At 62.9% G+C, this 21,663-nt stretch overlaps 2 protein-coding genes and 1 long non-coding RNA gene across 5 annotated transcripts; 1 reads left to right on the top strand and 2 right to left on the bottom strand.

Annotated features, from left to right (window-relative positions):
• Nucleotides 1–1,444: 1,444 nt before the first annotated feature.
• Abtb1 (ankyrin repeat and BTB domain containing 1) lies at nt 1,445–8,754 on the bottom strand. Of its 3 annotated transcripts, none has more exons than XM_078033891.1 (12): nt 8,598–8,754; nt 7,604–7,666; nt 7,460–7,515; nt 6,952–7,096; nt 6,653–6,812; nt 6,377–6,422; nt 5,998–6,114; nt 5,793–5,911; nt 5,596–5,694; nt 5,351–5,518; nt 2,925–3,125; nt 1,445–2,046 (listed from the first exon to the last, which is right to left on the bottom strand). In XM_078033891.1, the coding sequence occupies exons 1-12, from the start codon at nt 8,651–8,653 to the stop codon at nt 1,840–1,842; spliced, it is 1,437 nt and encodes a 478-aa protein (XP_077890017.1). In that variant the 5' UTR covers nt 8,654–8,754; the 3' UTR covers nt 1,445–1,839. The 3 variants fall into 3 exon arrangements, with proteins under 3 accessions (XP_077890017.1, XP_077890018.1, XP_077890019.1); XM_078033892.1 differs by having other exon boundaries at nt 7,433–7,515; nt 7,639–7,666; nt 8,598–8,713; XM_078033893.1 differs by having other exon boundaries at nt 7,639–7,666; nt 8,598–8,713.
• Nucleotides 8,755–9,018: 264 nt separating this feature from the next.
• Podxl2 (podocalyxin like 2) lies at nt 9,019–19,955 on the bottom strand. Its single transcript, XM_078033895.1, has 7 exons — nt 19,811–19,955; nt 14,951–15,717; nt 13,746–13,820; nt 12,231–12,387; nt 11,700–11,761; nt 10,035–10,214; nt 9,019–9,520 (listed from the first exon to the last, which is right to left on the bottom strand). The coding sequence occupies exons 1-7, from the start codon at nt 19,953–19,955 to the stop codon at nt 9,308–9,310; spliced, it is 1,599 nt and encodes a 532-aa protein (XP_077890021.1). The 3' UTR covers nt 9,019–9,307.
• On the top strand, nt 12,383–21,278 carry LOC144371537 (uncharacterized). The gene is made up of 2 exons (XR_013431491.1): nt 12,383–13,852; nt 18,894–21,278. It is a non-coding gene; the product is annotated as an uncharacterized LOC144371537 (long non-coding RNA).
• Nucleotides 21,279–21,663: the final 385 nt, after the last annotated feature.

The raw sequence follows: 21,663 nt of genomic DNA, 5'->3' as shown, positions 1-21,663 counted from the left end.
TAAGGGAGGACCAAGCCCCTTCATCATCAAGAACCTTCACTATCAAGAGAAGCGGTATTTTAAGCTCATAGTTTTAAAAATCAAAGTGAATGCGAAAAAAAAAAAAATCACAGGGCACACCAGGTACCAACTTGTACCCAAACCCAGGGACAGTTTTATTGACTCATGTTGACTTCAAGTCGCCCTTTCAGATCTTATTTAGAGACAGGGTCTCGCTGAGTGGCTCAGGGCCTCCCTAAGTGGCGGAGGCTGGCCTCCACCTTGCAATCCTCCTGCCTCAGCCTCCCGAGTCTCTGCGGTGACAGGCGTGAGCACCTGGGCCACTTGTGTCTCAACAGACCCTCTGTGTGCATGGGTCCCCCTGCTCTGATCATTCCAGATCCCCTTTTTGAGAAGCTGTCTTTGCATTTTAGTGCCAGATTTTATTTCTTCAGTTTTTTATTTGCCTTTTTTCCATTGATTTTTAAATTTTATTTTGATATTTTAATTTTTTTAGCTTCAGGTGGACACAATCTCTCTATTTTACATGTACGTGGTGCTGAGGGTCAAACCCAGGGCCTCACACATGCTCAGTGAGCGCTCTACCACTGAGCCACAACCCCAGCCTCTTGATTTATTTTTATATTTATTTTATTTTATAAATATTTTGTATTTTTACACCTGTGAAGTCTTTTCAGTCGGGATAGAAGGTGCAGTGAAACCAGACAGGGTGGCCCTGACCTATAACCCTCACAACAGGGGAGGCTGAGGCAGGAGGATCACAGGTTGGAGGCCAGCCTCAGCAATTTACTGAGACCCTGCCTCAAACAAAGGGGGTGGGGGTGGTGGTGAGCTGGGGTTGTGGCTCAGTGGTGGAGCACCCCAGCACCCCTGGATGAAACCCCTAGTATCTCCCTCCTCCCCCCCAAAAAGTTAAATGAGGGTCAGATGTGGTTTTGAAACCCTAAAATCCACATTATAGAAACTAAGCAGAAATCCTCGCAAGGCCGCAGCTCGTCCTGTGTCCCTGGGCCCCCTCACCCCACACCGTGCAGCCTGAGTAGCCTCGTGGACTCAGAGGCCTCACTGAGGGCTCCATGGCCACAGGAAGTTCCGCCATATTGACTCCCTCACTTCCTGCCCCATGGCCCACTACCTCCTGGGGCCCTGGGCAGCCTCACACAGGAAATGTTTTGCCATCAGACTAAAATGACAGTCCTTGTAGGAAAGGCCACCAGGGGCTCCCTGGAGAGGAGATGGGGTCTAGGCTGAGAGAGAATGATCCTCCTGGAAGGAGGCCCACCACAGAGGCCAGAGGCCAATGGAGGCCGGAAGTGGAGGCCAAGACAGGGCCGAGGAGGCCTGGGGCGTCCAGGTTGACTTCAAGCCTCTGGCCAGCCTCTGCACTGGGCTGCCTCCCCACCCCCACCCTCCCCGAGCTGTCCCCTGACACAGGCTGGGGACCTGCCGCGAAGCCACTCTTTATTACCACACACGCTGCCCGGCCCTCCCGCCCGGCCCCACACGCGGGAAGGGTCAGAGCAAGCCAGGACCGGGCTGGGCCGGGGCCAGATGCCCGGGGAGGGAGGCCCGAGAGGCCAGAGCCCCTGCCCCGGCTTTTCCTGAGTGGTGCCCGGCCCGGGGTCCTGGAGCTGGTTTGTGCATTGGGGAGGAGGTGGCTGTGGCCACGGAGACCGTCCCCCAGGGTTCCCCAGGTCCTGGGTGGGCCAGCGAGCCCCCTCCGCCCACCCTGATGCTCTCAGTGTGCCAGGAGCAAGAAGACTCCACGCGCAGGCGCACACGCACGCCCGTGCCCGAGGGAGGCCCAATCTGGAGGCCTGCCCGGTCACAGGCCGGGCCTCAACAGTCCAAGCCGATAGACACCAGCAGGTCCTCCAGGGCCCGCAGCCGCTGCTGGGCCTCCTCGATGGCGCTGTAGGTCTGCACGGTGCTGGCCACGTGGAAGCGGATGTCGTCCACCAGGGGGATGGAGTCCGTCTCCTGCCGGGAGGCCACGGCCGCGGCCTCCTCCCTCACGGCCTCCACGAAGTCCTCCCGCTCCACAAGCTGCAGAACGGGCGGGCTCAGCAGGTGGTGGACACCGGGTGCCCCGCCCACCCGCCTGTAACCACGCCCACCTGCCCATTGCCATGCCTACCTCCCGACCCCGCCCACCTCCCTGCTGCTACGCCTACCTCCCGGTCACGTCCACCTACCCACGCCCCCCCACAGCCCCCCACCTCCCTGCCGCCACGCCCACTTCCTAGTCACGCCCATCTGCCCGCCACCCTGCCCACCTGCCCACCACCACGTCCACCTCCTGCCCTGCCACCTGCCACGCCCACCTACCCACCGCCACGCCCACCACCAAGCCCACCCGCCTGTAACCACGCCCACCTGCCTGCCGCCCCGCCCACCTCCCTGCTGCTACGCCTACCTCCTGGTCACGTCCACCTACCCACGCCCCCCCACAGCCCCCCACCTCCCTGCCGCCACGCCCACTTCCTAGTCACGCCCATCTGCCCGCCACCCCGCCCACCTGCCCACCACCACGTCCACCTCCTGCCCTGCCACCTGCCACGCCCACCTACCCACCGCCACGCCCACCACCAAGCCCACCTCTGTCGCCACGCCCACTTGCCCACCGCCACGCCCACCTGCCCGTTGCCACGCCCACCTCCCTGCTGCTACGCCTACCTCCCAGTCACGCCCACCAGCCCGTTCCACAGTCCCACCCACATGCCCGTCGCCACGCCCACCTCCTGGCCACGCCCCCCACCTCCCTGCCACCACGCCCACTTCCCAGTCTCACCCACCTGCCCGCCGCCCCGCCCACCACCACGCCCCCTGCCCACTTGCCCGTCACCACGCCCACCTCCCCCCCCCGCCCATCACCACGCCCACCTCTCTGCAGCCACGCCCACTTGCCCTCCGCCCCTGCCCACCTTCTCGATGACCTTGGCCATGAACTCCGTGCACTGGTCCTCCAGCCGCGCCAGGCGGAACAGCTTGGCCACGCGCCACACGCCCACCACGCTGTCCTCGTCCAGCAGCTGGGCCAGGCTGCGGCCACACAGCCTCTTGAGGCCCGGCAGCAGGTACATGTCCGCCACGCTCAGCACGTCATAGGCCGCCTCGGGGGGCAGCTGTGAAAAAGAAGGGGCGACGGCGCAGCCCCAGGTCACCCGTGGCCGCTCTCAGACCTGCGTGGGGAGGGCGGGGCATTCCAGGGAGCAGAGGCCACTCAAGCTCTTAAGCCTGGCCCAGATCCCCACCTGTGGGGACACAGGGACAGAAGAGAACTGAAGGGGTGCCTTCCCCTCACCCCCCGTGTCTTGGCTGAGCCCCCAAGCGCACAGCCCTGGGTGGACTGTGCTACTTCTAGCTGTGTGACCCTGGGCCGGTCACTTAACTTCTCTGTGCCCGTTTGCTTGTTCGGGTAAGGCGGTCAGGGAAGAGGAACTGCCTGTGGGGACTTGGGAGCAACCCAGGGCTCTGTCCCTGGCAGGGGAAGGCTAGGTGACCGACTAGTGACAGGCTACAGGCCCTGTGCCAGGCCAGCCGTGACATGCGCATTTGCCCGAGACCTGAGGGAGTAAGGGCAGGCATTATCCCAGGTGCTTCCAGAGGGGATCACCGAGACACAGAGAAGTTAAGTAACTTGGGTGAGATCACACAGCTCACGAGGGCTGGGCCAAGCTGCAGGATAGGACAAATGAAGTAGAGAAGGAGGAAGGGAGGCCGGAGGAGCCAGGTAGAGGCTGAGCATGGGAAGGAGTCTGAGCAGAGGCCTCCAGGCCCGGGACTGTGGGAGGCAGGAGGCAGCTAAAAGCTCTTTCCAGCTGAATGCTGCAATGGAGATTGCCATCTGTCCCCTAGGCCTCACACATCTCCCTTTTGGTGCCAGGGACTGAACCCAGGGGTGCTAAACCTACCACTGAGCCCTGTCCCCAGCCCTTTTTATATTTTATTTAGAGACAGGGTCTCACAAGGTTGCTGAGGGCTTCACTGAATGACTGAGGCTGGCCTCCAACTTGTGATCCTCCTGCCTCAGTCTCCTGAGCCCCTGGAATGACAGGTGGGGCCACCGCACCGTGCTTCTTCTCCCCTTCTTAAAGTGACAGGGACTGTTTCCCAGCCTCCCTCGTTGGCAAATGTGGTCACTAAGCAATCTCCGGGGGAGCGTGAGATCTGACAGATGCAACTTTCAGTGATTCCTGGAAAAGGAAACCACTCGCCCCCATCTTCCTCTTCCTCTGACAACAGGAAGTTGCCTGTGGCTCAACTTCTGTAAGCAGAAGGTGACGCCCTGGGCAGGTGGGTGAGCCTCAGCCTGGGGGCCGTGGGTGTAAATAAAGTTTTATTGGAACTCAGGCCCTCAGCCTGGGAATGCAATGGCTTCTGCTGTGCTAGAGCCAAGGAGCTGAGAGAGACAGAAATAGTCACCTACAGAAGGAAGGTCTAGGGTCCCCTTAGGGGTGGCAGGGAAGCAAGAGGAAGAAGACAACCTGGGTCCCCAGCATGCCACCTGGCCTGGGACACTCGCCCCAGATCCTAACCAGAAACAAGCTTGGAGCTTGTGTGGGGTTCTTCTTTTGGTGCCAGGGACTGAACCCCACGGTGCTCAACCACTGAGCCCCGTCCCCAGCCCCCTTTGTATTTTGAGTCGGGGCCTCACTAGTTGCTGAGGCTGGCCTCCAACTGGAGATCCTCCTGCCTCAGCCTCCTGAGCCACTAGGATGACAAGTGGGCGCCGCGCACCCGGCTAAGCTGTTCCAGAGTCAAACCAGCCTTGGAGCTGGCCGGTTTTGAGTGCCCGGTGACAGCACCGCGGCCATCACACCCTTAAACACCCCACCAGGGGGACGGCCAACAGCACCCACTGCCAACCGGGAGGCCTCAGGCTGGCGATGCCTCAGGGTAACTGAGGGCAGAGGGAGGCACCGGGGGGAGGAAGTGACAGGAGAGCCCAGGACCCCAGGAGTCTGTGGCCCTGGGTGGGTAGCAGGGTCGGGACCCTCAAGGACAGAGGGTTACAGTCCCCACGCGGCCTATCCGCTGGGGATCGTGAGGAGTTGACACGATGCCCCTAAGGACCGGAGTCTGTCCCCCATTCTTGGTTGGAAGCCACCAGGGCCCCTCTGTCCAAAAGGCACAGCGCCCCCCCACACGTACCCCCCCATGACGTCACCCCTATGAAGCCCCCCGACATCGCACCCCACATCTCCCCCCAACGTCTTCCCCCTCATGTTGACCCCCGACGTCACCCTCTGAGGTCCCCTTCCCAGTTACCCTGGGTCCACTGTGACCGCAGTATCTTCCACCCCCACGTCTCCCCCGCTGCCCCCGACGTCGCCCGGCCGTGGCGCACCTCGGTGCGGTCGCTGTACACGTAGTAGAGCACGTGCGTGAAGACCTCGGGGGAGATGCCTTGCAGGGTGACAACCGGGGGGTCCCCAGAGGCCGCGGGCTCCTCGTTCTCTCGGAAGTGGTCCTCCAGCAGGGCCCGGAAGTAGTCACTGCGGCCGCAGAAGAAGGCCTGGGGGAGGCCGGGCTCAGCGGGGGGCCGGGCAGGGGCAGGGGCTGGGGCAGGGCGGGTGACCGGGGGACAGGTACCTTGTGACACAGGAAGCTGCAGCCGGCCACGCGGAAGCAGACGTCTGGGCAGCTGTTGAAGCCGTCGGGGCAGGGGAAGGGCAGCTCCCCGAGGTCGCCCTGGGACACGGGAGAGGGACCCATCGGGCGCTCAGAAGGGCAGGGGTGGCCCCGGCGGGGAGCCCGGGGCGGGGCAGGGCCCCCTGCAGCGCGCTCACCCGCAGCTCGGGGGGCAGCGCGCAGTCGGCCAGTAGCGCCAGGTCCTCCCGGAGCCGGGGGTCGGCGGGCGGAGGCTCGATGGTCAACACCTTGACGCACGTGCCGGGCTTGGAGGCCACTGCGGAGCGAGACGCCATCAGGGCCAGGCCCACCCCGCGGCGCCACCCGGAGCCCTGCGCCCAGAGCGCCCCCTCCGCGACGCACCGAATTCCGACACCTTCTCGCACTTGGCCTCCAGGTCGCCCAGCAGGTCCCACAGCTGGCACTGCTTGGCCAGGCGCTCGCAGTCGCTGACGTGCTCCACTCCGACGTCCAAGCGGCCTGGGCGCGGGGCGGACCGATCAGGACCTGGAGGGGCCCTCGGCGACAGCCCGTGCGCCAAAGGTGCGCCCTAGGTGGTGGCCTGGCGCGGGACTGAGGGGAGGGGACAGCCACAGGTGGCCCAGCGGGCAGGCCCAGGCCACTGCTCACGCCCCACCTGAGAAGGTACCGTGGCACGGACGAAGGCCTACAGGTGCAAGGTCACCTGGCTGGCCAGCGAGGTGGCCCTCGCCCCGCCCACCGCACCTGAGCATGGAGTCACCTGTGTACAGGTACTGCAGCAGGGCTCCGAACGCCACCGGGTTGATCTGTGGGACACAGAGACCGCGGGGCAGGACGGTCAGGGGCAGCTGATCAACGATTAGCGCATGCGCGGCCGTTCCCGGGGCAGCTGATCAGCGATCAGCGCAAGCGCGGCCGTCCCGGGGCACCCGATCAGCGATCAGCGCATGCGCGGCCGTTGGGGCAGCCGATCAGCGCATGCGCGGCCGTTCAGGCCCCTGGACACCCCCCCACCCCCGCCCTCAACGGGGCGCACCAGAGGATGCCGCAGCGCCACGACGCTCCGGCCCTTCCACTTGGTGTCCAGCATGTTGGCGAAGTAGGCACTGCGCGCCCCCAGGACGCAGCGATGCGCGCGGAAGGACTTTCCGTGAATCACGAAGACCACGTCACTGTGGATGCCCTGCTCCAGGAGCCTGCGGACACCGGGCAACAGCGACACTCACTGGACGGCTCAGATCAGGGCGCCACGCAGAGTGTGCGCCCAACTGCGCATGCCCAGCGCATGCAAGCCCCGCCCTCTGCGCATCACCTGGTGCCCAGGGCCCAGCTCACCTCTGCAAGAAGTCATCATAGTAATCCCGGCGCCTGCAGGAGGCTGTGACCTGCTTGTAATCCCGCAGAGCCCGGCGGATGGGGTCGCTCAGTGCCCCATAGAGGCAGCGCTCGCCATCAAAGGTATTGGCCTCGCAGCGGGCTCCTAAGGACAGCAGGGCTCGGCCATCAGTGGGTTGGAGCCTGACGGAAATCTGAATCTCCCGCCCCTCCTGGTTACCTCTCCACCTGTACAACTCATAAGCCCTGACGCCCCCTTCCCAAGTTACCCTGGGTCCACTCTGACCGCAGTATCTTCCCTGCAGGGTACCGGGCAAGGCAGGTAGACATATACACCCAGATCTGCAGTACTGACTGTACCCGCAACTCTGTGGCTGGCCATAAAGGACACAGCCTCCCCCCAAACAGGCCCCTGAGCCCATTGAATTTACACTCTAGTGGGGCCCAAGGACAATGCACAGGTTCCATAAGCGATAGTTACATGTCCCCGGCGGGCTCCTTCTCTCACCGTTGGCCAGAAGGTAGAGGACCAACTCTTCATGCCCACAGAGGCAGGCATAGTATCTGAGGGAAGGAAGGATGGGAATGCAGCGCCCAGAGGCGCAGGGGCCCGCCGTGCCCGTCCAGACCACCCCACCAGCCTGGCACTCACAAAGGGGTGCTGTCCCACTTGTCGCGAACGTTTACCTCCACGTCTCGCTGCTCTAGCAGGTACCTGGTAGGAAGGAGGTCAGAGTCGGGGTCAGAACGGTCATGATCTAGGGAAGGAGGCTCCCCTAGAGCAGGGCAGACCAGAGGGAGGAAGGCTTTTGAGGACAAGTAGACAAGAAGAGCCGGACACTGAGATCAGGTGTGGCGGGGGATCCTGGGTGCAGAGGCCAGGCTCAGGAGGGGAGAAGGATGGGACGCTGAGCTTCCTGCACTTGGGAGAGAGGCGATGGGGCCCCTATTTCAGCCAGAGCCCTCCGGCTTTGGGGGGCAGTAGGCTGGTTCTGCTCTAGAGGCAGGGGGAACGACGCAGCTCAGGTATCAGGGACAGGCACAGGGGCGCCGATCTAAAAGGGCACACGTGGGACATGGTAGGTGACCCGGGAGAGAAAGTGAGAGAGGGGGTGATGCGCCAGCTCTGGGCGGACGGGCAGCCAGGAGACGGCCAGGGAGAGACCCGGGAAGGCGGAGTCCACTCGGCTCCGCGGCTCATCCACCCCCTCCTGGGTGCCACCTGAAGTCGGGGAGGGCCCCGCGAGGCTTTGCCAGAGTGCCCCAGCCTGGGATCAGCTGGGGGAGGGGGTGCCAGAAGTCCCGGGCGAGGGAGGACCAAGGAAGAGGGGTGCCCGGGTCCCAACGGGGCGCCCCCGGCCTCCCCGTCGGGCCCCTGGAACTGGCGCGAGCTGCACCGGGAGCCTCTGCCTCCCGGGGGACCGCGGTCCGGTCCGCAGCGTCAGGTACGAGAAAGGAGCCACCTAGGGGGTCCCAGCCTGCCCCGGGGTCCGCATCCGGCGCCACTGGGTGGCAGCGTGCCCTCCTCCAGGGAGCCCTCGGGCTGCGAGTCCGCCCCGGCGCTCCGCGGGTGGGAGCTGAGAGCCGCTGCACGCCCGCCGGCCGGGGCACTCCCCCTGCGCCCTCCCGGGACCGCGGGTCCTCACCGCACGCGGCCCACGTCCCCTTTCCTGCAGCTGGCGAACAGGTCGCTGGTGTCCATGGTGCGAGAAGCTCGGACCCCGGCCGAACAACCTCAGGCGGCGACGCGGCGCGCCCGGCGGGACGTAAACATGCGCCGCCCCGCCCCACAGCGACGCCCGGTCCCGCCCCCGCCCCGCAGTGGCGCAGGCCCCGCCCTACAGCGACGCCCGGTCTCTCCCCTCGCCCCGCCCCACAGAGACGCCTGGCTCCGCCCTGCAGCGGCGCAGGCCCCGCCTCTTTCCCCGCCAACAACGACGTCCGGCCCCGCCCTGCAGCGCCCAGGCTCCGCCTCTCTTCCCCAATCAACAGTGACGCCCGGCCTCGCCCCGCCCCCGAACACGCCCCCAGGCCACGCCTCCCGGAAGTAAGAACAGGCGAGCAGCGGACTGGCGGCCCGGCAGCCCCCGGGCGGGTTTAATGAAGTCCCGGGCGGAGCGCTCAGAGCGCCGCCCGCCGCCCGCGGGCCGGGGTTCGCGGGGCCGGGAGAGGGGGCGCTGTGCCGAGGTCGCGGTGTGGAGTCGGGGGAAGCGGGGAGCAGCCCCGCGTCGAGGGCCTGGCCGAGGGTCGCGGTCCGGGGAGGGGGCGCGGGCGCGTGCGGGCTCCGCGGCGGTCGGCTTCGGGGCGGCGCTGCTCGATCCCGGCGCGGCCCCCGGCCCGGCTCGCAGGCCCGCGCTCACAGGTGCGTGTCCTCCTCGAACACGTCCGAGTCCTCGGGGTCCCGCTTGCCCCCCATGAGCGCGCTCCAGCTCCCCGGGCCGTTGATGGCGCCGCCGCCGTTGAGGCTCGGCTGCTTCTCCTGCATCTCCGACTGGCTGTCGCTGGCCACGTCCAGCGTGGGGTTGTCGTGGCAGCCGTTCTCTACGAAGCGCAGCTCCTCGCCGTGCGACTGCAGCGGTGGGAGAGGGCGCTGGGCGCGGGCTCGGCTCCCGGGCCCGCCCGCCGAACAGCCCCGGGGTTCAGTAAGACCCGACCGGGGGACCCCCCGAAGCTGGCCTGCTCCCACTTTTCTGGTGGCACGCTGAGCTCCTGAATGATCCTTCGCACTAGGACACCCTGTCGCCTCCCTGGGGTCGTGCGATCCCTTCCAACATCCTTTGCAAGTCAAAGTCAAAAGGCGCGCTTCGGTGGGCCTGGACCCGGGCCTGGCTCTGGGGAAACCTCCGCTGGGCGCATGCGCAGCGCTGGGCGCGCTTCGGGGAAGAGGAGCTGGGGCCCAGGAGGGACCCCAAGGATGAGGACACATCCCCCTCCCGCAGTGCCCGTGTGGTCCTCAGCCCTGTGCACCCGGGACACTCGGCCACCACCACGCCATGTCTGCAGGCGCGGGCACTGCGTCTGGTCCCTCTCCACCGGCTCCCTCCCGGGCCCAGCCCCGTCCCTGTCCCTGTCCCTGGGCTCACCACGTGCTTGAGCTTGGGCAGCCGGCGCTGCCAGCAGTTGTAGAGCAGGCCCAGCACGATGATGACGAAGCAGATGACCCCGATGATCACCAGCACCACAAAGAGCGTCCCGTAGTCACTGCGCACCTGGGTGGCCCGCGCCTGGCAGCTGCTTGTCGTGGAGTAGTTCTGAATGCCAATCTGGGGGGGGAGGGGCCGGGGTCCGCGGCTCAGGACCTGGGAGGGGGGGCTGCTGGAGCTTGGGACTGGGCTGGGGACAGGCACCTGTGCTCGGTGGGGACTGGGGGCTACAGGCTCCCACCTTGCAGCAGGCGCGAGGGGGGCGGGGATTCTGGTATGTTCTGGTCCTTATGGGCCAGCCAGCTTCACGTCCCTGGGACAGTGCTGGGTAGTTCCTGCTGGAGTGTCACCGATGACATGGTGACAAGCACCCAGCCAGTGGTCTGTCCCAGGCCTGTCCTCTCTGCCAAGAGGCTGCTGAGCCCCGAGGGCAGGGATGCCAGGTGGCCGTGTGGCAGGCCTGGGTGCCCCGGGATTTTAGTTCTTGCCATTTCTGTGACCCAGCTGCACGTTTTGGGGACTTGTGGTTAACAAGGGTCAGTTTGTCTTGCTAGAACCACCTGCCAGTGTCCTTGCTCAGCTTGTGTGCTTACATCCTTGCAGAGACCTGGCATGTCATGGGGCGCAGTCCAGCGGCATCAGGGACCCGTGAGGACAGAGTACCCAGGGGGAGGGAGGCAGGTGCAGGAGGCCAAGGCCAGGCCTCTACCGTCCCCACCACAGTGTCCCCGAGCCCAGGATTGCAGAACTGGGGAAGATCTCCATAGGCAAGTGACCTCCCTTCTCTGGGTGTGAGGTCACTTGCCTATGGAGGGTATCACCCAGAGGGTGCCCTGTTTGGTCCTGACAGCCTGGGGTGGGGGAGCACCCAGGTCTGGCCCCGCGTGAGCAGCACTGTGTTTACCAAGATAAAACACCAGCACGGAAACAGGGTCCCCTTGCATGTGACAGATAAGGATGTGGCCCAGGGTCACAAGTTCGTATCTACTGTCACATATTACAGAGCTCAAGAATGAAGGGGACTGACAACACGTCAGTGGGTTCCCCGAGAGGGGGGTGAGGAACGAGAGGGGGGTGAGGAACGCAGCGTCCTGTCCTTCAGGGAGGTGGGTAAGGAGACTGGGGACCTCGGCTTCCCCGGGCTGGTCCAGCAGCTGGGGAGAGGCTGCCGTCTGTCCTTCTGCCCAGGTCTCCCCAGGCATTCAGCACCCAAGATGGCAGTCCATGTCTGGCGCCCCAGGTCCCCAGCGGGAGGAGCAATGGCGGCTGGCCATTGGGAGGGACTGGGCTGGTGGCTCCCGGGCATACCCAGGCTTCCAGAACATTCTTGAGGTTTCTAGAACCCGTCCCGCTCTCTCCTCCAGGTGCTACGGGGTCCTGCTGTTTCCTGTTTACCCCGACCCCTCTTCTCCAGGCCCTTCCCTGACTCCCCCTTCCCGGGGCCTGGCTGGGAAGGGCCCCAGGCACACGAGGCCTCGCCCTGCCCAGAGCCCGGTCTGTGTGGGCTTCCTGGACCCTTGACCCATGGCCGTGGGGCCCCTCAGGGAAGCCTGCGTGTCCCCAGAGCTCGAAGGACAGACGGGATCCAAGTCCCTGAGCCCTTACCTCCTCCAGGCTCCTGCGGATGTCACCCAGCATGGAGAGCACATCTTGGGTGGGCACCACCCCTGGGAGGAGAAAGGCCCCCATCAGCACGGCCTGGCCCCTGCGGCCCCTCTGGGGGTCCCTAGACCTAGACCCCCTCTGGGACCACTGGCCTGGGTCCCTTCAGCCCCACTTTCGGGCTCTGATGACACCCAGATCCTCGGGCGCACAGGCGCAAGCGCGCACCACCAGCGCCTGCGGAGAGGGGCGCGCCCTCTCTGCGTCCTGGGCTCCCTGTCCGTCCAGCTGACCCCGTGGGTGACCAGGTAACAGGTGTGGCCGGACGTCACCTCTGCAGCCCGTCCTGCCCCTCCTTCCCGCCACACTGTGGCGTCCCCATCTGGGCTGGAACGCGTTTCCTGGTGCCCTGCCCCTGCGCCCTCCACCTCTGCCCCCAAACCCAAGCGTATCGGTGGCCTGGGGCCTGCGACCGGGGGGTGTGCTGTCCTGGGGACCTGGGGACCCAGGGCCCCGGCCGCCCGCCGTCCTCACCCTGCTCGCCCACCAGCGCCATGAGCAGGTGCTGCTCCTTCTCGCTGGGCTTGCTCAGGGAGATGTGCCAGTCCCCGTGGCGGCCGCTGCGGTGGCGGGGCAGCACCTCCTCCACCAGGGCCACCAGCTGGAGCCCTCGGTGTCGCCGAAACACTTCCTGCAAGGTCAGAGGCCCGGCTCAGGGGGGGACAGACCCGTGTCACCCTGCGCTCCGGGGCCAGAGGCTGAGAAGGACCCTCGGGCCCCTCTGACCAGCTCTGGGGACCACCTGGGAGCCGGGCTGCGGGGTGGGACAGGAGGACGCTGTCCCTGCTGCTCTGGCCGCTCTAGGTGAGGAAGTCCCCAGTGGAGCTGGGAGAACAGGGGACAGGCTCCTCGTGCCTGGGGTCAGAGCACAGTGGGGTCTGGCATGGGGAACAGAGAGGGTTGGGGACAGTAAGGACGCACATCAGTACAGCCGCTGGAGGAACGGTGACAGGGCTCGTTGCCTGCCCACCACAGCAGCGAGGTGGCCCCCAGGATCTGGGGAGAGGTGGCCCGTGTCCCCTCTGCCACCAGAGATGTGGCCTGCGGTGGTAATGAAAAGAGCCACCGCGTGCTCTTATGCTGGTGTCCAGTGGCCCCTGGATCTGGGGACAGGGCGCAGGTGCTGGAGGTGGGACTTCTGCCCACCGGGCGCTCTGCACACCTGTCCGTGTCCTTGACCAGGCCCAGGCACGGTCACGCCATGTGAAAGGAAAACAGGGGTCTGGTCCTAAGGAGGAACCTGGTGGCAGGGGACCAGGCTGGGCCTGGAGGCCTCTTGGCGCACAGACCACCAAGTCACATGGGGGAAGAGACCCTCCTTTGGTCCCAGGGCCACTAGGCCCTCCAGCTCCTCTTCTTCCTGGACGTGCAAAGTAGCCACGCCCACGTTCCCAGCCTCTAAAGTCGGCCACCCGCCTCGGCCGCTCAGCTCGCCCTTGGGTGCCATGCCACGGACAGGCCAGCCAGAGCCACTCCCCCAGCCACCCGAAGGGAGCCCCGGCCAGCCCTCGTCTCTAAGCCACCAAAGGTGACAGAAGTGCTGCCTTTCAAGAGTGGGACAACCCCGTTCTCAATATGGGTGCCCAGAGCCAACGGTAAGGAAGCCTTAGGGTGCAGCAGCTGGTGATCCCAGTGACTCGGGAGGCTGAGGCAGGAGGATCGCCAGGTGGAGGCCAGCCTCAGCCACTTAGCCAGGCCCTGAGCCACTCAGCGAGACCCTGTCTCTCAATAAAATAGAAAAAGGGGCTGGGAACGGGGCTTAGGGGTGGAAGGTCCCTAAATTCAATCCCTGATATTTTTTAAAAAAGGGAGAAAATGAAAGACCCCTTAGAAAACTTCAAATGCAAAACGCATCCTGTGTCCTTCCCTCCTCCCTCCCAGTCTGTTGTGTCCTTGTTTGGGGGTTCGTAACGTTGGCGGGGCCGACGGTCCCGGGGTCAGGCTGGTCCCGGGACCCGCCCCACCTGCGCATGCGCTGGCCGCACTCACACAGTCCACGTTCTCGCTCATGTTGAGGATGATGTAGTTCTTCGCGGCCAGGTTGCTCCAGTCCTTGCAGATGACCTGGACCAGGACACGGAAAGAGGGTGGCCGCGGTAAGGAGGGGTCCCGGGGGACAGAGGCCTGACACCCTGTGGGGGGCCGGGAGACGCCAGGTGGGACGGGCGCCTCTACCAGGTGACAGGCCACCGGTCCTGCCCAGGAGCCACAAACCCAGGTGGCTTCAGGGACCACGCTGAGGGCACCTCAGAGAAAAGGGGGACTGTCCCTGGGGCCGGGCTGCGGGGCCCTGTTCAGAGACTGGGGGCAGGTAGCCGGGTCCGTGGGTCACAGGCAGACCCTATCCTGGTGTGGCCGTGACATGTCCCCAGAGCCCCTGTGGGGACGATGCAGGGAGGTCCAGAGGAGGAGTGAGGGGTGCGAGGGCCTGAGTCTGGCAGGGAATGGCTCCCTGGGGTCCCCTGGTGGCCCCTGGTGGGGTGTGGGGAGGAGGTGGCCCTGGGGCTGTGGCTTGGAGAGTGGAGTCCCTGCTCCTGGTCCCCATGGGAGCTGCTCCCTCTCCACACTCTTCCTCCATGATGTCCTGCCTCCCCTCGGCCAGGAGTGGAGCCGCCCTCTGTGGACATCCTGAGCCCCACATCCACTGTCCCCCTCTGCAGTGGTGCTAGTGGCATCTTAAGTCACAGTAGCAAAAAAGCTGCCTACAACAGACCCCTGCTGGGCGCAGTGACGCACGCTGTCATCCCAGTGCCTCAGGAGGCTGAGGCAGGAGGATCACAGTTAGAGGCCAGCCTCAGCCAAAGTGAGGCTCTAAGCCACTCAGGGAGACCCTGTCTCTAAATTAAATGCAAAACAGGGCTGGGGACACGGCTCAGGGGTCCAGGGCCCTAGGTTCAATCCCTGGTACCCCCTCCCCAAAACTGGCCCCTTCCTTTCCTTCTGGAAACTGTGGGTGTGTGTTGGGGGCCGGGGGTGGAGGGGCGGAGGCCAGCTCCCTGCTGCGCTTCTCCGAGGAGCAACAGCAGAGGCCACGGGCGCAGCAGCAGCCTCCTGAACAGTGGAACCAGGAGGCCACCAAGCAAGGTCTTTGCCCTTGAGGGTGGCAGATGCCCCAGGCTGGGCCGTGAGGGGTGGTGGCGTCCCCGGCTTCCCTGGGGCTCTGGGGGGCAGGTCCGCCTGTGTGCGCCCCTCACCTGTGTGGAGTCCCAGGGGGTCCTGGAGGGCGCTCCGGCCGCGGGGCCCCCCTGCGGCTGCTGGCTGAGTGTGTCTGGCCCCGGGGTGGCAGGGGAAGGGGTCGGCCCCGAGTCTCGGGGGGCTGCTGGGAAAGAGGCCGAGGTCCTGGGGTTGAGGTGACCCTCGCCTGGGGCTCTGGTTGCAGGGGACGGAGCCAGAGGTGGCAGGTCCCCTGGCCGGCCAGCCAAGTCGGGGGCCCCCACAGTGGCCTCTTCACGGTGTCCTTGAGGGACCTGGAACTGTAGCCCGAGTCCTGCCGCTGGCAGCGTGGTGGCCGTGTCCTCCCGGCTGGGCAAGTCCTGGTCCCCCAGGGTCACCGTGCTGGGGGTGACAGAGGGCGGCGACAGGCTGGGCTCCGCACTGTTCTCCGCGTCCACGCCCGAGGACGCCTGGTCCCCAGAGTCCTCCTGCCGGGGGCTGGTGGCCCCCGGAGCCCGGCTGCTGCTGCCCCTGGGAGGAGAGTCTGGCGCCTGCGTGGTGGCCTCCGCCTGGGGTCCCGTCACAGGAAGCAGCTGCTCCTCCTCCTCCTCCTCCTGCTCCTTCTCCCTCTCCTCCTCCTCCTCTTCCTCCTCCTCTTCCTCCTCCTCCTCCTCCTCCAAGGGCATGTGCCAGGGAGGCTCCACCAGGTTCATCTTGGGCAAGGACGAGGGCAGGCCCAGCAGGTCCTGGGGCTGGTCGGCGTCCTCCAGGGGACCCGACTTGTCCGTCAAGTCCGGGAAGACGTAGTCTAGAGACAGGGAAAGTGCGTTGGCTTCTTCCAACATGGACCTACTGGGACCCACCGGGCAGCACTGAGCGACAGGAGAGAGTTATCACCCGCCTACAGGGACAGGGACACGGCAGTCTTGGTCACGTGGGGCGACAGTGGGCAATGAGGCTGTGGGGAGGAGGGCGGGTTTGTCCCCAGCCCTTTTTCCATTTTATTTAGAGACAGGGCCTCACTGAGTTGCTCGGGGCCTTGCTAAGCTGCTGAGGCTGGCCTCCACCTTGGGATCCTCCTGCCTCAGCCTCCCAAGCAGCTAAGTGATTTCCTGACTCTAAATAAAATATAAAAAAGGTATGCAGACGTGGCTCAGTGGTTAAGTACCCCTGAGTCCAATCTCTGGTACCAAAAAAAAGAAAGAAAAAAGGAAAACATCTTAATATTTTCAGATTCAATATGAAATTATACCCATAAAACAAATACACAAAAGAATAAAAATTCTTTACTTCAATATAAGTCAGAACTTTATAATAGATCGATTCAAAAATAAAATTCAGTGCATAGCTGGGTGCTGTGGCGCACACCTGTCATCCCTGTGACTTGGGAGGCTGAGGCAGGAGGATCACAAGGTGGAGGCCAGCCTCAGCCACTTAGCAAGGCTCTGAGCAACTCAGTGAGGCCCTGTCTCTAAATAAAATAGAACAAGGGCTGGGGACGGGGCTCAGGGGTAGAGTGGTGGCCAGGCCTGTGGAAGGCCATAGGATCCATCCTTAGCACTGGGGGAGAGACAGACAGACAGCCAGCCAGCCACACGGACTGACACAAAGGGAGGGAGGAGGAGGAAGGAAGGGTCCGTCACACTGTGAGATCTCATGTCTGAAGGTCCCTGGGACAGCAATGTAGGTGACAGCATTCACGAGCTCTGCGGCTGGGAGGCTGAGGCAGGAGGATCGCAAGTTGGAGGCCAGCCTCAGCCATTTAGCAAGACCCTGTCTCAAAACACAAAATGAAAGAGCTAAGGACGTGGGCTGGTGGCAAAGTGTCCCTTGGTTCAGTTCGTGTCACCATAAGAAGAAAAGGCCAGAATCGTCCTGGACATGGAACAGAGAGTCCCACTATTGTGATGCACTGATAAAAAGAAGACAAATATGTACCCCAAAGGTGCTGCCTCCAGGGACCCACTTCCTCCAGCCACAGCCTGCCTCCAGCTGCTGAGGCTGGCCTCCAACCTGCGATCCTCCTGCCTCGGCCTCCAGATGGCTGGGATGAGAGTCATGCCCTGTGCTGGCGAGGCGGGATGCAGAGGGGCTTCCGGCCTCCAGATTGGCCACCCTCTCACAGATGACCTTCGGCACCAGCTGAAATATTAATGAACCAACTCCTCCGTTCAAGTCGGGCATTTAAACAGGCATCTGGGGGCCGGAGTCCTTGGATGGTCACTTTAAACGTCCTTTTAGGTTAATGTCAAATCGCTGAAAATTGTCCCCTGAGTGTGAGTCTCAGGCCAGTGCTATTCAAGCAAGCGATAATGCAGAAGCACTCAAAAGTCAAAGGAGATTTGTGAGCAACGGAGGAGCACGGGAAGATCTCTTTGGTAGGATTAAAACTACTTTTTAATGGCCAACCTCGGTCGGCATCCAAGAAATGCAGATCAAGGGTGGAGGACTAACTGGGTGGCACAGCGCCTGCCTGGCATGCGAGAGGCCCTGGGTTCCATGCCCAGCGCCGCCCAAAAGAGAAAAGAAAAATATAAATGAAAAAACAGAGGGCAAGTCAGGAGGGGTGGCCCACGCCTGTGATCCCAGCAGCTCAGGAGGCCGAGGCAGGAGGATCGCCAGGTGGAGGCCAGCCTCAGCAGCTCAGCGAGGCCCTGTCTCTCAGTGAAATGTAAAAATGGCTGGGGACGGGGCTTAGGGGTTGAGGACCCCTGGGTTCAATCCTGGTACCAAAAAAGAAAAAAAAAATCAGACATTCAGAAAATAGAGTTTCCCTTGTGCCCCAAGGCACAGCCCAGCCTCCGCGCTGCAAGAAGGGACAAGACGACAAGTCCCTGTTGGCCTGGATACTTCTGTGACAATTCTGGGGCTGGAGAGGTGTGTTTGCCGGCTTGGGGGGAGGATGTAGGAGAATCTCCAAGAAGTGCACACGGCAGCCCTCGTATCTAAGGGACTATTTTATAGACCCGTTTCCCACCAGGGACAGAAACCCTGAGAGAGTCGCCAACAGGCAGCATTCATGACTTGGGTGATGGGATTATGGGTAAATTTATTTTCTTTTATTTGCACTTTTTTCTTTTGGTCCCAGGGATGGAACCCAGGGGTGCTTCACCCCTGAGCCCCGTCCCCAGCCCCTTTTTCTATTTTATTTAGAGACAGGGTCTCGCTGAGTAGCTCAGGGTCTCGCTAAGGGGCTGAGGCTGGCCTCCAATTTGCGATCCTCCTGCCTCAGCCTCCTGAGCTGCTGGGGTCACAGGGGTGCACCACCCCATGCCTGGCTGCATTTAATTTTTTTATCTGCTGTGTATTAGCTTAAAATAAAAATTCCAGTGTGTGGGTAAAAGGGATTCCTTGGGTGCTCCTGTCACTTGGCTCTACAGGTATCTGCCCATCGCTCTTGGTGATCCTCACAGTAAGGGTGCGATGGCCCAGAGCTGGGGACCATCCCTCACAGACACAGTCCAAAGAGGGTCTGCTGTACCCAGAGCGTCTCCAGGTCTGGTAGACGGCCGTCCTGATGCTCTGGTGTCTCCAGACTTCGCTACAGAAGAGGAGGACTGAAGCCAGCCAACCTTGAAGCGGAAACCTCAGGCTTGGGACTTCGCTCTGCCTCTGTGTGATCCAGTGGCACTTTAAAATCTCTGTCACCCAGTGTCCTTAGCTACAACGGAGATACTCATCACGCCTGCTTTTACGGGTTTTGTAGATCTGCTCTGACATTTAAAAAAAGAAAAATTCACTTCCAAATGATGTGCCAAGCAGGGCGCAGGGGCCCACGCCTGTCATCCTGGAGCTCAGGAGGCTGAGGCAGGAGGATCGCTAGGTGGAGGCCAGCCTCAGCCCCTTAGCAAGGCCCTGAGCAACTCAGCGAGACCCTGTCTCTAAATAAAATAGAAAAAGGGCTGGGGACGGGGCTCGGGTTCAGCACCCCTGGGTTCCATCCTGGGACCAAAAACATAATTTATAAAAGGGGGGCTCCGTCAGTTTTCCTACAGGGTCGCATGGGGCTGGCGTGGAGGAGTGTGCAGACCTGAGATGAGGAACAGGCCCGCCACGGGGAGGCCCCCCGATGGCGACATGGCTCAGGTTCAAGGGGCGACAGTGATTGTCCTCGGGAGACCTGGGGCAGCCCACGGAGGTCAGCGGACCAGGAGGCAGCGGGGCTCCCGAGCGCCCCCCTGCGGCCTCAGGAGGAAGGACGAGGCGCAGCGGCCTCTCCGACCCGGACTCCCAGACCCGGGAGGGAACCTGCTTCATGACCTTCCACACGGGGTCCACGTGGCGACAGGTCTCAGTGGGAGAGGGCAGGGAGATCCCAGCTTCCACCATGCACCATGATACATTACGGTAGATTAGAGAAGGAAGGGGGGAGTGCATGTTTCAGGGACGCAAAGACTAGTCGTAAAGCAAAGAAACACAGGCAAAAATGTTTAGAAACATCCAGAAAGAAAGACACTGTCAAGCTGAAAAGATAAGTGTGTCAGATATTACCATAAGGCAAATGAAAGTAGTTGGCTGGGCGCAGTGGTGCAGCATCCCAGCAGCCTGGGAGGCTGAGGCAGGAGGATCACAAGGTGGAGGCCAGCCTCAGCAACTTAGCAAGGCCCTGAGCAACTCAGTGGGACCCTGTCTCTAAATAAAATCCAAAACAGGGCTGGGGATGGGGGTCAGGGGTTAAGCACCCCCTGGGTTCAATCCCTGGTACCAGAAAAAAAAGTGGGGAACACAGAATAGGGCCTCACTAAATAAAGAGTGGTTAGAATTAAAGAAGCACAGACTCCCGGGGACTTGCCTTTGGTGTCCCGTGGACCCCAGTGCGGTGAACCTCGTGGGGGTCACAGGGGATGCTGGCAGGGCCCGCCCCTGCCCTTGCGGCCGCCCCACGGGACGGGAAGCGCTACCTGCGGTGGGCCCCAGGTCCAGGCTGGAGGCGTTGAGGTCCTCCTCCTCCCAGAAGTACTGAGGCGGCTGCAGGATCCGCGACTCCTCGCTCTCGTCGCTGGGGAAGCCCGAGCCGGGGGCCCCCAGGCCAGCTCCCAGGCCCATGGACTCACTGGGCTCCTCCCCGTCCAGAGGCTCCAGGCCGGTGGGCAGCAGCAGGTCCAGCAGAGAGGTGGACGGGAGGCCCTCGGGGCCAGGCTCATCGGTCCCGGCGGCACGGGAACCCAGGGACACTCCTGTGCGGACACAAAGGCCGGACGTTAGGAGAGGCCAAGGGCAGCCCTGGGGTGCTTGACCCCTCAGCCACCGCGCAGCCCTTTTTATTTTTCATTTAGAGACAGGGTCTCACTGAGTGGCTCAGGGCCTCGCTAAGGTGCTGAGGCTGGCCTCCACTCGCGATCCTCCTGCCTCAGCCTCCCGGGCCACTGGGATTCGATTTTGTCTCTAACCATCACCTGTCACAAAGAAGATGCCAGAGGCCGGGGATTTCAATGACATCTCTAATACCCAAGGGCTGCCCGAGGATTCTAAGATGCCATCTTCATTTCAAAAAAGGAACAATTGCTCAGACCTCCATGTGCCAGTGGCTTAAGGGGAGATAGAGGGAGATGGTAGGGGACAGAGGACTCAGTTGACTTGGCCCCTTCTGGGCAGGATCTTACTCAGAAAGGGTCTCTGAGCTGGGCACGGTGGCACACGCCTGTATACCCAGCTGATCCGGAGGCTGAGGCAGGAGGATCGCAAGTTGGAGGCCAGCCTTAGCCACTCAGCAAGACCCTGTCTCAAAATAATAGTAATAATAATAAAAGGTCGGGGATGTGGCTCAGTGGTAACGTGCCCCTGGGTTCAATCCTCAGTACAAGAACAAAAAATCTGATATTATTGGGGTCATGTGCTAAAAGCTTTGCAAACAGTGTCTGAACTCTGACCTCCACAGCCACCTTATGGGGTGGTAGATCCTGAAAGAAACAGGCCCATTCAGACTGTTCTACCAGAAACTAGGGAGCCCCAGGATTCGAGGGGACTCTGCACCCTGCAGACCCGTCGCAGCACCAAGAAGGACCTCCCCAAGGGCAGCGCCTGGCCCCGTGGTGGGAGGAGGCGCCAGGGCAGGAGTCAGGAGCAGTGTTTCCAAGACAGAAAATGACAGGTTGACTGAGTCAAGAAGGTCACCAAGAGTCCACATGGCTTCAGAGCAAGCACCGGGGTGACAGAAACGAGGGTCAGAGGCCACATGCAGTGGTGCACACCCGTCATCCTGGTGGCTCTGGAGGCTGAGGCAGGAGGATCCCAAGGTGGAGGCCAGCCTCAGCAATTTAGTGAGGCCCTAAGCAACTCAGCGAGACCCTGTCTCTAAGTGAATAATAAAAAGGGCTGGGGACGGGGCTCAGGGGTTAAGGGCCCCTGGGTTCCATCCCTGGGACCAAATTATCATCATGGTCATCATCATCCACGGGCCTTGAGCTCCAGGAGGCGGAGTCCCAGCTGTAGGGAGGCCCTGGGGCGAGGCTGGGAGTTGGGGAGGCAGTGACCTTGCTCCCCCAGTGCCTGCTCTGGGGCCAGTTCCCTGAGGAGCCCTGGCCGGGAGCCCTGCCCACAGGGGAGCCAGGGGTCACCCCCCAGAAGCCTCCTGTGCTCGGGGGCACCACGGCCAAGGTCTGAGGTGCCACTTCCGGGCGGACTTGGCTCCAAGCCCGGACCCCGCGTCCGCACCAGGGACTCAGAGGCAGAGCCAGGCGCCTGGGTGGGTGGTTCCTAGAGCCCAGGTCCTCAGAGCCCCAGAGCTGCGGCCACCGATGTGGGTCCACCTTCC

The sequence above is a fragment of the Ictidomys tridecemlineatus genome, chromosome 16, assembly GCF_052094955.1.
Source record: "Ictidomys tridecemlineatus isolate mIctTri1 chromosome 16, mIctTri1.hap1, whole genome shotgun sequence".
Lineage (NCBI taxonomy): Eukaryota > Metazoa > Chordata > Mammalia > Rodentia > Sciuridae > Ictidomys > Ictidomys tridecemlineatus.
The sequence above is the reverse complement of the archived record's forward strand: the minus strand, read 5'-3'. Positions and strand labels throughout refer to the sequence as shown.